This window comes from Staurois parvus, unplaced genomic scaffold (genome assembly GCF_062004578.1).
Source record: "Staurois parvus isolate SC_StPar_1 unplaced genomic scaffold, SC_StPar_1.0 ptg001026l, whole genome shotgun sequence".
In the NCBI taxonomy this organism is placed as follows: Eukaryota; Metazoa; Chordata; class Amphibia; order Anura; family Ranidae; genus Staurois; species Staurois parvus.
In genome coordinates this window covers 1,035,726-1,048,173 of record NW_028318822.1, presented here as the reverse complement: position 1 = coordinate 1,048,173, position 12,448 = coordinate 1,035,726, and the positions used below count along the sequence as shown (strand labels likewise).

The window sequence follows — 12,448 nt, the reverse complement described above, 5'->3', positions numbered from 1 at the left end:
AATAAAACCTCAAAACAAAGCTCAAGGACTGGTTACAGTCTCTTGGATGCAATTTGATGTGGAAATGCATGTTGCCTGGCTGTGCAGGACTATAGGGGGACCCAAATCTCTAGTGACTCGTAAGGGGGTAGTGCTACATGTGGTGGCTTGTAATTTCAGGATCTCTTGTAGTAACCTGCATGGCCGTTGTCAGGAATGGACTTGCCAATAGTGATGGAACTCACCTGCCTTGTGGGTTGCAGTACCAGGGCTGGCCAGCGGGTGCTCTCAGCAACCAGAGGCTTATTCCTGCAATCAGCCAAAACACCTGAGGCTGACTGCTGGAGGTGCATATAAGGAATGACCAGGCCTGTGATCAGGGCCTTGGTGTATGTTTCCCATGAGCCCCTGTACCTGGTATCCTGTGTTCCTGCCTTGTTGCTGACCCTGACCTCTTCTGACCATCTCCTGTTGAACCCCTGGCTTGCCTGACCATCCTTCTGCCTGATCCTCGGTACCGCGCTGCCCGCTACCTGCTGAACCTGGCTTGTGACCCCGACCATTCTCTGCTTGCTCCTCCTGTACCACGCTGCCCGCATGATACCGACCCGGCCTGCCTGACTACGCTTACTTCATCCGACTATCCATCCATCCCGCACGGATCACCTTTGGTAAGTCTGCCTGCCTCTTCCCATCAGACTCCGTTCCTGCACTCCCCTGCCAGTACTCTCTACCACAGCCGGACGCACTCAGGGGTCGCGACCTGGTTCCAGTCTGGACCAAGTCCATCCCCACCATCAGGGGCCCTGGTGAATAGCAGGCTGGTACTTAGACCCCGCGCCCTGGGGAAATCCGTGCTGTGGGCTGCTAGAGAAACTGCCAGGTGGCACCTGACAGTACCTTACAGCCTGCCTGACCATTTCACCTCTCCAGCCTGACTACGCCTGTGTTCTTGAAGCCTGCTACTTCCCTGTGTCAGTCCACACATTTCTGGTCATACCCGGATCCCTAACAGCCGTTGAGCCTAGCAACCAGCAATCAACGAGCCAGGGAAAAGTGCTGCAGTAGTGGAAAGTGTCATGGAATTGGCGGGAAATCTGTGCTGTGCCGCTGGAATTGTTACCGTGTTTGTGCTTGCCATTGCCCAGAACAACTGGAATAGCCTGCAACCAAGTGGATTACAAATGCTCAGCTACTTTGCACCAGTTGGGCTCCATAATTTGCTTTCTTCAACAATGTTCAGCAAGGGGGGGGATCCCATGCCGCTCTGTTACCCATAGCAACCACTGCAGATCATTATCTCTACAGTCGGTGCTGACACCCAGTCGTCCAGAAAAGGCTGGAGCTAAGACTTGCCAGCAAGCTAAGTGTTTCTGCCCGGATTCAGCCATAGCAACTCCTGCAATCCAGTCAGTGTACTCCGGAGCGGTAGGGGTTAACACCAGCGTGGGAAAGTTCTTGCATGGAAGTCTGACTGGTGCTAAAGTGTCAGGAGGAAGGGTGTAGCCATGCCCATACATCTGCCCAGTACACCCAGCTTCCTGAGAGAGAGCATGAGAGGATGAAGGTGGCGGCTGCACTTCCCGTTGGGTGTGCAAGGTTTTGCGCCAGAGGTTACCTTGGTGGACACCAGGGTACACCTGGAGCTTAGCGGCTGCTTTGCTCTAGAACTTGTGGAGGTAATGGAGAGGTTGTGTCTGCTGTGTCCTGAATGCAGGTGATAGACCACCTTGATTAGCGCGTGGATCAGGTGCAGGCACTGTGAGGTGCCATTGACCAGGCTGTTGCCCAGCGATATGGCGCAGTTCACATATACGGCCAACCTTCTCCTTCTTCTCTCTAGTTCCCTGGTCTCCTCCTCCCATGCCCACCTCCAGGACTTCTCCAGGGTGTCACCCATCCTCTGGAACTCCCTGCCCCAACCCATCAGATTATCACCTACTCTCCTCTCCTTTAGGCGCACCCTGAAAACCCATCTCTTCAGGGAAGCCTACCCCACCCCCTGCTAACTTGCCAACCTCCTTCACTCTTCCTACCACTCCATCCCCCACAGCTATCTCCCCCTGTACCACTATCCCCTCCCTCCTAGATTGTAAGCTCGAAAGAGCAGGGCCCTCAATCCCCTCATGTTTTGCATTGTATTGGTATTGTTCTGTCACATGTTCTGTCCCCCTTTGTAATGTACAGCGCTGACCGAACTATTGGCGCTTTATAAATACTGTATAATAATAATAACCTACACACAGGACTGTGTAATGAGAAGTAGGAGTGACAAAAGGTTAGACGATGTCTTGCTTTGGAGCTTCAGAAAGGAGTAGAGCCTCAGGACAGTGACTCCCCTGCACTGTCAACAGGCCCCATCACCCAAGATTGGCCTGCTGTAATCTACCTACCATCTGGAGATGCCGCTGATGGACAGGTGCCCTCCAACACAAGCCAGCTGATGAACTGGAGATGTTGGCCTCATCCTCCAGCCCTGCACAATCCATCTGGAAGGAGCCCGTCACTGAGGACAGCCATTCCTCAGGTGAGCCAGCAGAGAGCGTTAGTGGTGGGGAGGTGGATTGGGGGTCGCCCAGAATTTCGGCACAGTTTGGGCCACTAGAGGTGGAGAAAAAACAGGAAGACTGGTCCCCCAAAGACTCAATGGGAGAATGGGATTGGGGGACACTACTGGGGACTATGAGTCCTTGACAGGGTCTTCAGGTAGCTCACACACCTCAGAACCTGCTGCACTTTCACCCAGAACTGAGTCTGTTTAAATTGCCCCCTCAGCCCAGACCTAAATTTGTTGCACCCTGGCCCAGGACTAGGGCCAAAAATCCAGAATTCAAGAAGCTAGTTCGTAGGGCTCCAAACCCGGAACAGGAAGCAAGGACAAGCTATCTCGATTTTCCCGGTTCCAGAAGGCCATACAAAAACGAGCGGCTCTGGAGTGGGGATGGGACTACCGTACGTCCCCCAGGACATTATGGACATTGTTGATGACTCCAGAATGGGAGGACAATCTTGTCTGGGACTACCTACATGTTCCTAAACCTTAAGGGGTCCATACCTTACTGCGGCTTGGGGCTGGTTGTTGAAAATCAAGGAAGAATGGAGCAGGGGCTGGGCCATCTATAAGGACAGGGTGGTGGTCATGAAGGGAGGGAGGCTAAAAGTGACCAACCCTGTCTCTGCCCGCAGGAATAATGGTTCCATTGCCCAGCCCCAAGCAATACTACTGAGGTTGGACGCAGGATCCCCAACTCAGTGGGCATTGATCTTGTTCTCTTTCCAGACTAAGCTGGACTTTGTCCCCCAGATCTGTCAATATGGGACTTGTCTCCGAGACTGCCTAGTCTCCAATTCCTTTAGGAGGGGATCCTCCCCAAGTTATTATTATATTATTATACAGTATTTATAAAGCGCCGATAGTTCGCTCAGCGCTGTACATTACAAAAGGGGGACAGAACATGTGACAGAACAATAACAATACAATGCAAAACATGAGGGGATCGAGGGCCCTGCTCTTTCAAGCTTACAATCTAGGAGGGAGGGGATGGTGGCACAGGAGGAGAAAGTTGTGGGGGATGGAGTGGTAGGAAGAGTGGAGGATGACGGCAAGTTAGCAGGGGGTGGGGTAGGCTTCCCTGAAGAGATGGGTTTTCAGGGTGCCCCTAAAGGAGAGGAGAGTAGGTGATAATCTGATGGGTTGGGGCAGGGACTTCCAGAGGATGGGTGACACCCTGGAGAAGTCCTGGAGGCGGGCATGGGAGGAGGAGACCAGGGAACTAGAGAGAAGGAGGTCTTGTGAGGAGCGGAGTGTGCGTGCTGGGCGGTACTTGGATATTAGGTCAGTGATGTAGTTCGGGGCAGTATGGTGGACGGCTTTGTACGTCAGTGTTAGGATTTTGAATTTGATCCGTTGCGCAATCAGAAGCCAGTGGAGGGATTGGCAGAGGGGGGTGGCGGAAATGGAGCTGTTGGAAAGGTGAATGAGTCTGGCAGCCGTATTCAGGATGGACTGAAGTGGGGATAGCCAGCAGCGAGGCAGGCCAGTGAGGAGGGAGTTGCAGTAGTCGAGTCGTGATATGATGAGGGAGTGGATGAGCTGTTTAGTGGTTTCTGGGGTTAGGAACGTGCGGATTTTGGCGATGTTGCGGAGGTGGAGTCTGCATGTTGCGGAGGTGGAGTCTGCACGAGTTTGTTAAAGATTGGACTTGGGGCTGGAAGGATAGGTTGGAGTCCAGAATGACACCAAGTACTCTGGCCTGTGGGGCGGGTTTGATGGTGGCGTTGTTGGATGTGATGGAGAAGTCAATGGGGGGTGGTGTCCGGGCTGGGGGGGAGACTAGGAGCTCGGTTTTGGAGAGGTTCAGTTTAAGGAAGTGGAGTGACATCCAGTCTGATATGTTGCTCAGTAGGCTTGTGATTCGGGCGGAGACTGAAGAGGTGAGGTGAGGGGTTGAGAGATAGATTTGTACGTCGTCAGCATAGAGGTGGTAGTTGAAGCCGTGGGAGTGTATGAGTTGGCCAAGGGAGGAGGTGTAGATGGAGAAGGGGCCCGAGGACAGAGCCTTGAGGGACCCCAACAGAGAGGGAGTGAGGGGGAGGTGGTAGCATTATAGGTAACGCTGAAAGAACGTTGTGACAGGTAGGATGAGAGCCAGGAGAGAGCAGAATCTCTGAGGCCGAGGGAGTGTAGTTTTTTGAGGAGGAGGGGGTGGTCGACTGTGTCGAAGGCCGTAGAGAGGTCAAGGAGTAGGAGCACTGAATAGTGGCCATTAGCGCTGAAGTGCTTAAAATGTAGTTAGTTAGCCAGTGTTAGGGCTGTGCAGTTTCTCTTTTTGTCTACTGTTCTGCAGGTCTTCAGGATGGCTGTCTCCCTGTAACAGGACCAACAAGAGGAGTTCTTCACTTCATGAAGGATTTCCCTCGGGGGGAGGTACTTCATGTGCTTTGTTTTCACCAATCTGTACATATGTTGTTGTACATGTAACTTTGTTGCCTGTTGCTAGTGATAGCTAGGTTCAGGCTGTGTAAATTTGTCTGTACATATGTATATTTTTATACAAATATTTGTTTGTACATATTTTCCCCTTTCCCAGTTGTGTACATTTTTTCCCCTTCTTTTTTCTGTATGGGATACCCTGCTTCTAGGATCAGGAGCCATTTTTTTTTTTTTTGGCCCAGAGCCAAAGAGGACATGGCTGTTTTCAGTGGGGGTGAATGTAGCACCCTCCTAGGTAGCTAGGGGGAGCGCTAGCTCTAATTGTCACTCAGGAGAGCTAAGTAGCAGCATGGGTGTGATAGCCAGGTGGGTCAAATTCAGGTCAGAGCTGACAGGCTCTGCAGACTAGCTCTCTGGGATTTCTCCTGCTCTAGAACTTTGGAGAAAGATCTAGAAGCAGTGAGTGGAGGTGAGGAGTGGCTGGTCTGTACTCTTAGAGGATCCTATCCAATCCCCTACAAGAGGCTTGGCAAAGTGCCATGACAGTCTTTAAGAGTAACTGAGCCTGCTCAGCAGGAGAAGATTTGGAGGAGAGTTCAGGTGGAAGAGGAGGATGTGAAGCTGGAGAGCAGGAGTCTGGAAGGGGGCCCAGATAGGATATGGGGCTCATCTACTAGCAGGAAAACCTTGCAAGGAGGATGCATGGGACTTAATTGGCCCCCCTGGAGAGAAGACCACCTGTGTGGCAAGGAAGGAGCAGCCCAGCTAGAAGGCTTGGTAGCAGCCACTGACCATCCAGTCACACAGGAGAAGGACTAAGTGAGTCAACCTTCACCCCAGGGCCAGATAGGGGAAGGAGCACTCTGGTATGAAATCAGATTAGCAACTACCCGGGACTGTCTTACTGTGAAGTGACAGGCACTGGATCCCCTGCTCAGGGATTCCTCCAGGCAGCCGGATAAAGGAGTATCTGGGGTGGTACATCCCGAGACGCTGGCTAGCTTTCCAAGAGGATTTTGCTGTAAAAACTTCCATAGACGTTGCCTTCAGTTTTGAAGTTCCATTTGGCATCCCACACACCCCTAACCCCATCCCAGATCAAATCCACTAATAAAACCTCAAAGACTGGTTTTACTGTCTCCTGGATGCAAGTTGAAGTGGAAATGTGTGTTGCCTGGCTGTGCAGGACTATAGGGGGAATCCAAATCTCTAGCCACTCCCAAGGGGGTAGTGCTACATGTACGTATCACCTTCCACGTTTGTACCTCTCTCCCATCTATTTTTCTCATGGGATGCCCTTGCTCCTGGGCCCAGGAGCCAGATTTGTATATATTTTTCCAGCCAATGGGGACATGGATTTTTTTTGGGGGGGGGGGGGTTACTAGCATAGTGTAGTAATATTGCAGGTAAAATCACGGTGTATGACTCATGGTAACTGTGTGAGTCTGTGAGGTCAGGTTCAGCTGGATGACTCAACGGTTTCTGACTCTCTCGCCTCCTCCTGACCCAGGAGGACCATATAGAACCTTCCAGAAGTCAGTAGGCAGAAAGGGGTGGAAACCTAATCTGCATGTTTATGGGAGTCTGGCAAACCCCAGATTTGGAGACCCTAGTAGAGTGATAGACCAGACTGGCCCATAACTATAGGAAGGTCACGTTGACAGGGTAGTTGGGTGGAAGATGGTGCTGAGACTGTCCGTGCCTAAGAGGGGTCCCCTAGGTCTGGGTTGGCTCAGGAGGATACATTCAGCAGCACAGCATGAATGGGATCAAGACTTGGAATCAGTGGGAGCAAAGAGGACAAAGCGAGTACTTCAGCACACCCTGGTATTCATATGGGGAGAGACTGCCACATGTAGCAAGCTTTCAAAGGACAGCTTTGTGCTCAATCCTTTATCCATGTCCTGGGAGATCTTCAGAGCAGCCAGGAGGGCTGGTAGTGTCTGCAGGCTGTGGAGCTGGGAGCCATTCTACAGGGGAGAGGAAATGTCTCTGCATGTAGTTACAAGAAGCTAAGCTGATTTTTGAGGGGCTGGAAGTTCCTCGCCCATAAAGGGCTGTTGCTACTGATCCACAAAGGAGGTTGTCCCCCCTTCATTGATTCAAGCCAAATTGGGCATCCCACAATCCCTATTACCCTATCCAAGTTGTTTCCCCTAAAAAAATACCAAAACCAAGCTCACAGACTGTCCACTGACTGTGAATGCAAGTGTGGAAAACTCACGTTGCATGGCTGTGCAGAGGTCAGGGTTACCCACAACGCAGTAAACCCTCACAAGGGTAGCGCTACATTGATTTCTAAGACTAGGCTCCATTGACTCCAATGGGGTTCAGGTTCAGCAAGTTCACACAATCTGCCTCGAACTGGACCCAGGTAAGTTCAACTCATCACTATATATAAATCATGTCGGAGTAAATAGTCTGCAGCACAGAGAAGGGGGTTTATCTGAGAGGAAAGAAGATCTAATGTGCAGTACGGGTATCAGTGCAAGGTGAGTATTATCAACCTATGACATCACTCATCTCCTGCCCTACTCTGGACCAATCAGTGTGCAGTAACAGAGCAGAGATAACAGAAGAATATATTGTGTCTCACCTGTGCTGATCTCTGTAGGAGTGTCCTCCTCTTTGATTGTCCTCGTCATTCCAGCCTCCTCCATAGACTGCTGATCATCCCTCACATACGTCTCTTCTACTTCACCCTCAACTTTCATCTTCATCAGATCTTCACCCTAAACCAACAGAATGGCAGAAATAACATCTGTAATATAGAAGGATTTATGATGTGAGATCACATAGAAAATATCATCTTGTAGAGTCCACACATCGTCTCCACATGTCAGAGTGTTCCATCACTTTATGTTCCAGACCCTCAACTCCACCGACCTGATGATGGTGAGGGAAGGTGTGACCTTCCTGTGTGGAATCCCGGGAATACAGAGGACAGGGACATCTCTCTGGTGGGTTTTTGGTATTAGCTGACTCCATGTCCATGTTGAGATCCTTGTGTCCTTCAGAAAGGTTTTTCATCACTCCATACTCCTCATCCTCCTCTTTGTACTCTTCTTTTACAACAATATTATAATCTAAGAGGTTTCCATTCTGAATATATAATAAAAAACATTCATTAGACCAGACAAGCTTTTGTATAACTCTTAACTATCAGTGATTGTTCCTCATTTACCTGGTGATGGTGAGGAATGGTGGGATCTTCCTGTGTGGAATCCCAGGAATACAGAGGACGGGGACATCGATCTGGTGGGTTCCCATGACTGGATACATCTACTTGCTGATGGTGAGGGATGGTGTGACCTTCCTGTGTGGAATCCCGGGAATACAGAGGATGGGGACCTCCCTCTGGTGGGTTCCCATGACTGGATCCATCTGTAGGAAACACACACACTGACTGAATCCATTGTTTCTATGTGTTTATCAGATGATGGGGGATCTAGGTGGATCCTCCGTACTGCTCTCTCCTTTACAATAAAGTCTCCTCTTACCCGGTGATGTGAGGGGCGGCTGATTGTCCATCATGACGTCCTTGTAGAGATCCTTGTGTCCTTCTAAATACTCCCACTCCTCCATGGAGAAATAGACAGTGACACCCTGACACCTTATAGGAACCTGACACACACAATGATACAGTCACCATCCAGACACATCCCTTGTCTGTTACTGGAGAATGTCCCAGAATTCCCGGCACCGCTCACCTCTCCTGTCAGCAGCTCCATCATCTTCTTGGTGACTTCTAGAATCTTCTGCATGTTGTGTCTCTCAGGTTTTAGGGAGTCACATGGAGGCACTGTGATGGTCATATGATCACCTGACTTCACAGGAGGAAATCTCTGTTGAAAAACCAAGAGAAATATCATGTTAGAATCCTCCTCACCTCTCCGGTCAGGTCTGTGTTTTATTAATAGAGATAAGAGTGATGTCATGTGACCTCCCAGAATCCTCCTCACCTCTCCGGTCAGGTCTGTGTTTATTATTAGCGATAAGAGTGATGTCATGTGACCTCCCAGAATCCTCCTCACCTCTCCGGTCAGGTCTGTGTTTTATTAATAGAGATGAGAGTGATGTCATGTGACCTCCCAGAATCCTCCTCACCTCTTTGGTCAGGTCTGTTTTATTAATAGAGATCAGAGTGATGTCATGTGACCTCCCAGAATCCTCCTCACCTCTCCGGTCAGGTCTGTGTTTATTAATAAAGATCAGAGTGATGTCATGTGACCTCCCAGAATCCTCCTCACCTCTCTGGTCAGGTCTGTGTTTATTAATAGATATAAGAGTGATGTCATGTGACCTCCCAGAATCCTCCTCACCTCTTTGGTCAGCTCTGTTTTATTAATAGAGATGAGTGATGTCATGTGACCTCCCAGAATCCTCCTCACCTCTCCGGTCAGGTCTGTGTATTATTAATAGAGATAAGAGTGATGTCATGTGACCTCCCAGAATCCTCCTCACCTCTCCGGTCAGGTCTGTGTATTATTAATAGAGATAAGAGTGATGTCATGTGACCTCCCAGAATCCTCCTCACCTCTCCGGTCAGCAGGTAGATGATCTCCAAGGTGAAGTTTAATATCCTCTCAGTCATGTGACTCTGGTCCTCCTCCATCCTCACTGATGTTTTCATGCAAGTTTCTCTGTGGATGGATAACGGAGAATTATCTGGACTATATTAGTTGTACAATATTAGGATGGGGATGTAGGGAGTTAAACGGCAGGCATCCCCCTATTTAATCATACCATAGTTTTGTCTCAGGTGGTACAATCTGACTTTCATTGCTGGAAAACATCATCCCCGTGTCTCCTAATTTGGTCCTGTTCTGTTTGCTGTTCTCCTGCTGGACAATTTCTACCCAACCATTGCTGAGGGCTATCGCTGGAATATTTTTTTCAGAATTAGGGAGATTGGGTGTGGCTAATGTGGGATAATTCAGGAGGAGGACAACACACCCCCCCCCCTTACCTGAATTTTACGGCGAACCCATTAATTTTGCATGAAATTCCCACTTAAAGTTCATACCAGTCGTGAAGGGTCTGGTATTGAAGTTGGGGAGTGCCCCACACTCTTTTTTTTTGGTGTGGTCATCAGTGGCATCCATACAAGACCCCCTTGAAGAATAAGGGTCTGGTATGTATTTCAGGGGTGAAACCCACTGTTTTTTTTCATTGTGGGATCCCTTGTTACCATCGATAACATTCCCTCATTTTAGATATGGGTCCGATATAAGATGAATGGAATCCCTGGCCACTTTGTTTACAGGAAGGAAGAGGCTTCCATGGGGTTCAGATTCGGTACCTGAATTTTAGTTACGGTCTGTGGAGCTGTCTCCCCCTGAACCCAGGTATGTTCATCTCATCACCAAGGAGAAGGTGACCCATCTCCACAATGAAGAGGATGTTCCGGCCCCGGAAGTGGGGGAATGTTGTGCCCCTGAAAGGGTTAATCTGGGTTCCCACACTATATATGTATCAGGGATGTTGAATTTATATCAGCCAGGACATGTAGTTCGGGGCAGGTAGTTTTTTTTCCAACCTTTAGCCGGGCAAGCAGCAGGGCTCAACTGTCAGGTGAAAGCAGTTGGGCTGAAGCACTGCCACTGATTGTGTCCACACAGTGCCAGCCTCTCCCTGTGTGAACCTCCCCCTGCATGAGGTCTCCCGGGCTCCTTTTGCCCATCTGTGAGCCCAGGACCGATTCACCGCTGTCAGCTAAAGGAGAACGGACATGTGATGTGATGTCAGTTATTATTATTATACAGGATTTATATCACGCCAACAGTTTGCTCAGCACTTTACAATATAACGGGAGACAATACAGCAACGATAAAGTTTAATACAAGAGGGACAGGAGGGCCCTGATCGTGGGAGCTTACAATCTAGGAGGGAGGGGCTAGTGGTACAAAAGGTAGTAACTGTGGGGGATGGGCTGGTAGGAGTAGAAGAAGATTCCATTATTAGCTGAGGGCAGGATAGGCTTCCCTGAAGAGAGAGGTTTTCAGAGATCGCCTAAAAGTGAGCAGAGTAGGCGATAGTCTGATAAATTGAGGTAGAGAGTTCCAGAGGATGGGGGAAGCTCTGGAGAAGTCCTGCAGACGACCATGGGAGGAGGAGACAAGGGAGCTAGAGAGTAGGAGGTCTTGCGAGGAGCGGAGAGTACGGTTTGGGTGATATTTAGAGACAAGATTGGTGATGTCATTTGGGGCGGAGTTATAAATGGCTTTATATGTTATTGTTAATGTTTTGAATTTTATCCGTTGGGCAATGGGAAGCCAGTGGAGGGATTGGCAGAGAGGGGTGGAGGACACTGAATGGAGGCCAGTGGAGGGATTGGCAAAGAGGGGTGGAGGACACTGAATGGAGGCCAGTGGAGGGATTGGCAGAGAGGGGTGGAGGACACTGAATGGAGGCCAGTGGAGGGATTGGCAGAGAGGGGTGGAGGACACTGAGTGGAGGCCAGTGGAGGGATTGGCAGAGAGGGGTGGAGGACACTGAGTGGAGGCCAGTGGAAGAATTGGCACAGAGGGATGGAGGACACTGAATGGAGGCCAGTGGAGGGATTGGAAGAGAGGGATGGAGGACACTGAATGGAGGCCAGTGGAAGAATTGGCAGAGAGGGATGGAGGACACTGAATGGAGGCCAGTGGAGGGATTGGCAGAGAGGGGTGGCAGATACAGAACGGTTAGTAAGGTGGATGAGTCTGGCAGCAGCATTCATGATAGACTGAAGAGGGGATAGCCTGCGATGAGGTCGGCCAATGAGGAGGGAGTTACAATATTTGAGGCGAGATTTAACAAGGCAGTGAATAAGTTGCTTAGTGGTTTCCGAGGTTAGGAACGGCCATATCTTGGAGATGTTGCGGAGGTGAAGTCTACAAGATTTGGACAGCGATTGGATTTGGGGCTGAAAGGACAGATGGGACAGTTCCGGGTCCCTGTCGACACATTCCCACCCATGGAATGAATATAATGCACTATCATGTGCACTGCATTACATTCAGTGGAGTACAGGAGAGACATGAGGGTCTTTTAGACCTTGGATGTCTCAATAAAGAGGACCTGTCAGAAAAAATCATCACATAGGGGACCTTGTCCCCTATGTGATTAAAAGAAAATGAAAACAAAAAAAAATTTTTTTTATTGCAAAAAATGAAAGTTACACCCAAGCACATAACCCCTCCCCCCCAAAAAAAAACCTGAGGCCCCCCCACATATATGCACGCACAAACACACGCTTGTGCGCCTACGCATGAAAACATCAATTGCGATACCCATGCACGTATCGCCGCACACGCCAGGATGCAATAATTCTATTCTCTGTACACTATACTGATGACCTATAAGGAGCTTTAAAGGCGTCAGCTATAGAAAATATAGGGCACTGAAATTTGTCGCCATTTCACGAGCGCACGCAAATTTAAGGTTTGACACGTTGGATATCTGTTTACTCGCTGCAACCTTATCTTTTATATTTTACAAACAAAATTGTAATTTATTGCTTTTTTGTGCCCTAAAATTAACTCACTTATATGT

General features: G+C 49.4%; 2 protein-coding genes across 2 annotated transcripts in view; one reads left to right on the top strand and one right to left on the bottom strand.

The window, feature by feature from the left end:
* LOC149441101 (uncharacterized) overlaps positions 1-12,448 on the top strand; it is a 261,575-nt gene that overhangs the window by 78,722 nt on the left and 170,405 nt on the right. The gene's annotated exons all lie outside the window — the stretch shown is intronic.
* The window catches only part of LOC149441108 (uncharacterized), a 65,498-nt gene that overhangs the window by 51,843 nt on the left and 1,207 nt on the right, over positions 1-12,448 (bottom strand). The window contains exons 2-7 of the mRNA XM_089657774.1: positions 9,450-9,555; positions 8,623-8,757; positions 8,413-8,536; positions 8,097-8,296; positions 7,799-8,014; positions 7,509-7,644 (exon numbers count right to left, since the gene is read on the bottom strand). Coding sequence (XP_089513900.1) covers positions 7,509-7,644; positions 7,799-8,014; positions 8,097-8,296; positions 8,413-8,536; positions 8,623-8,757; positions 9,450-9,545 — 907 coding nt within the window. The 5' untranslated portion in view covers positions 9,546-9,555. The remainder of the gene's footprint in view (positions 1-7,508; positions 7,645-7,798; positions 8,015-8,096; positions 8,297-8,412; positions 8,537-8,622; positions 8,758-9,449; positions 9,556-12,448) is intronic.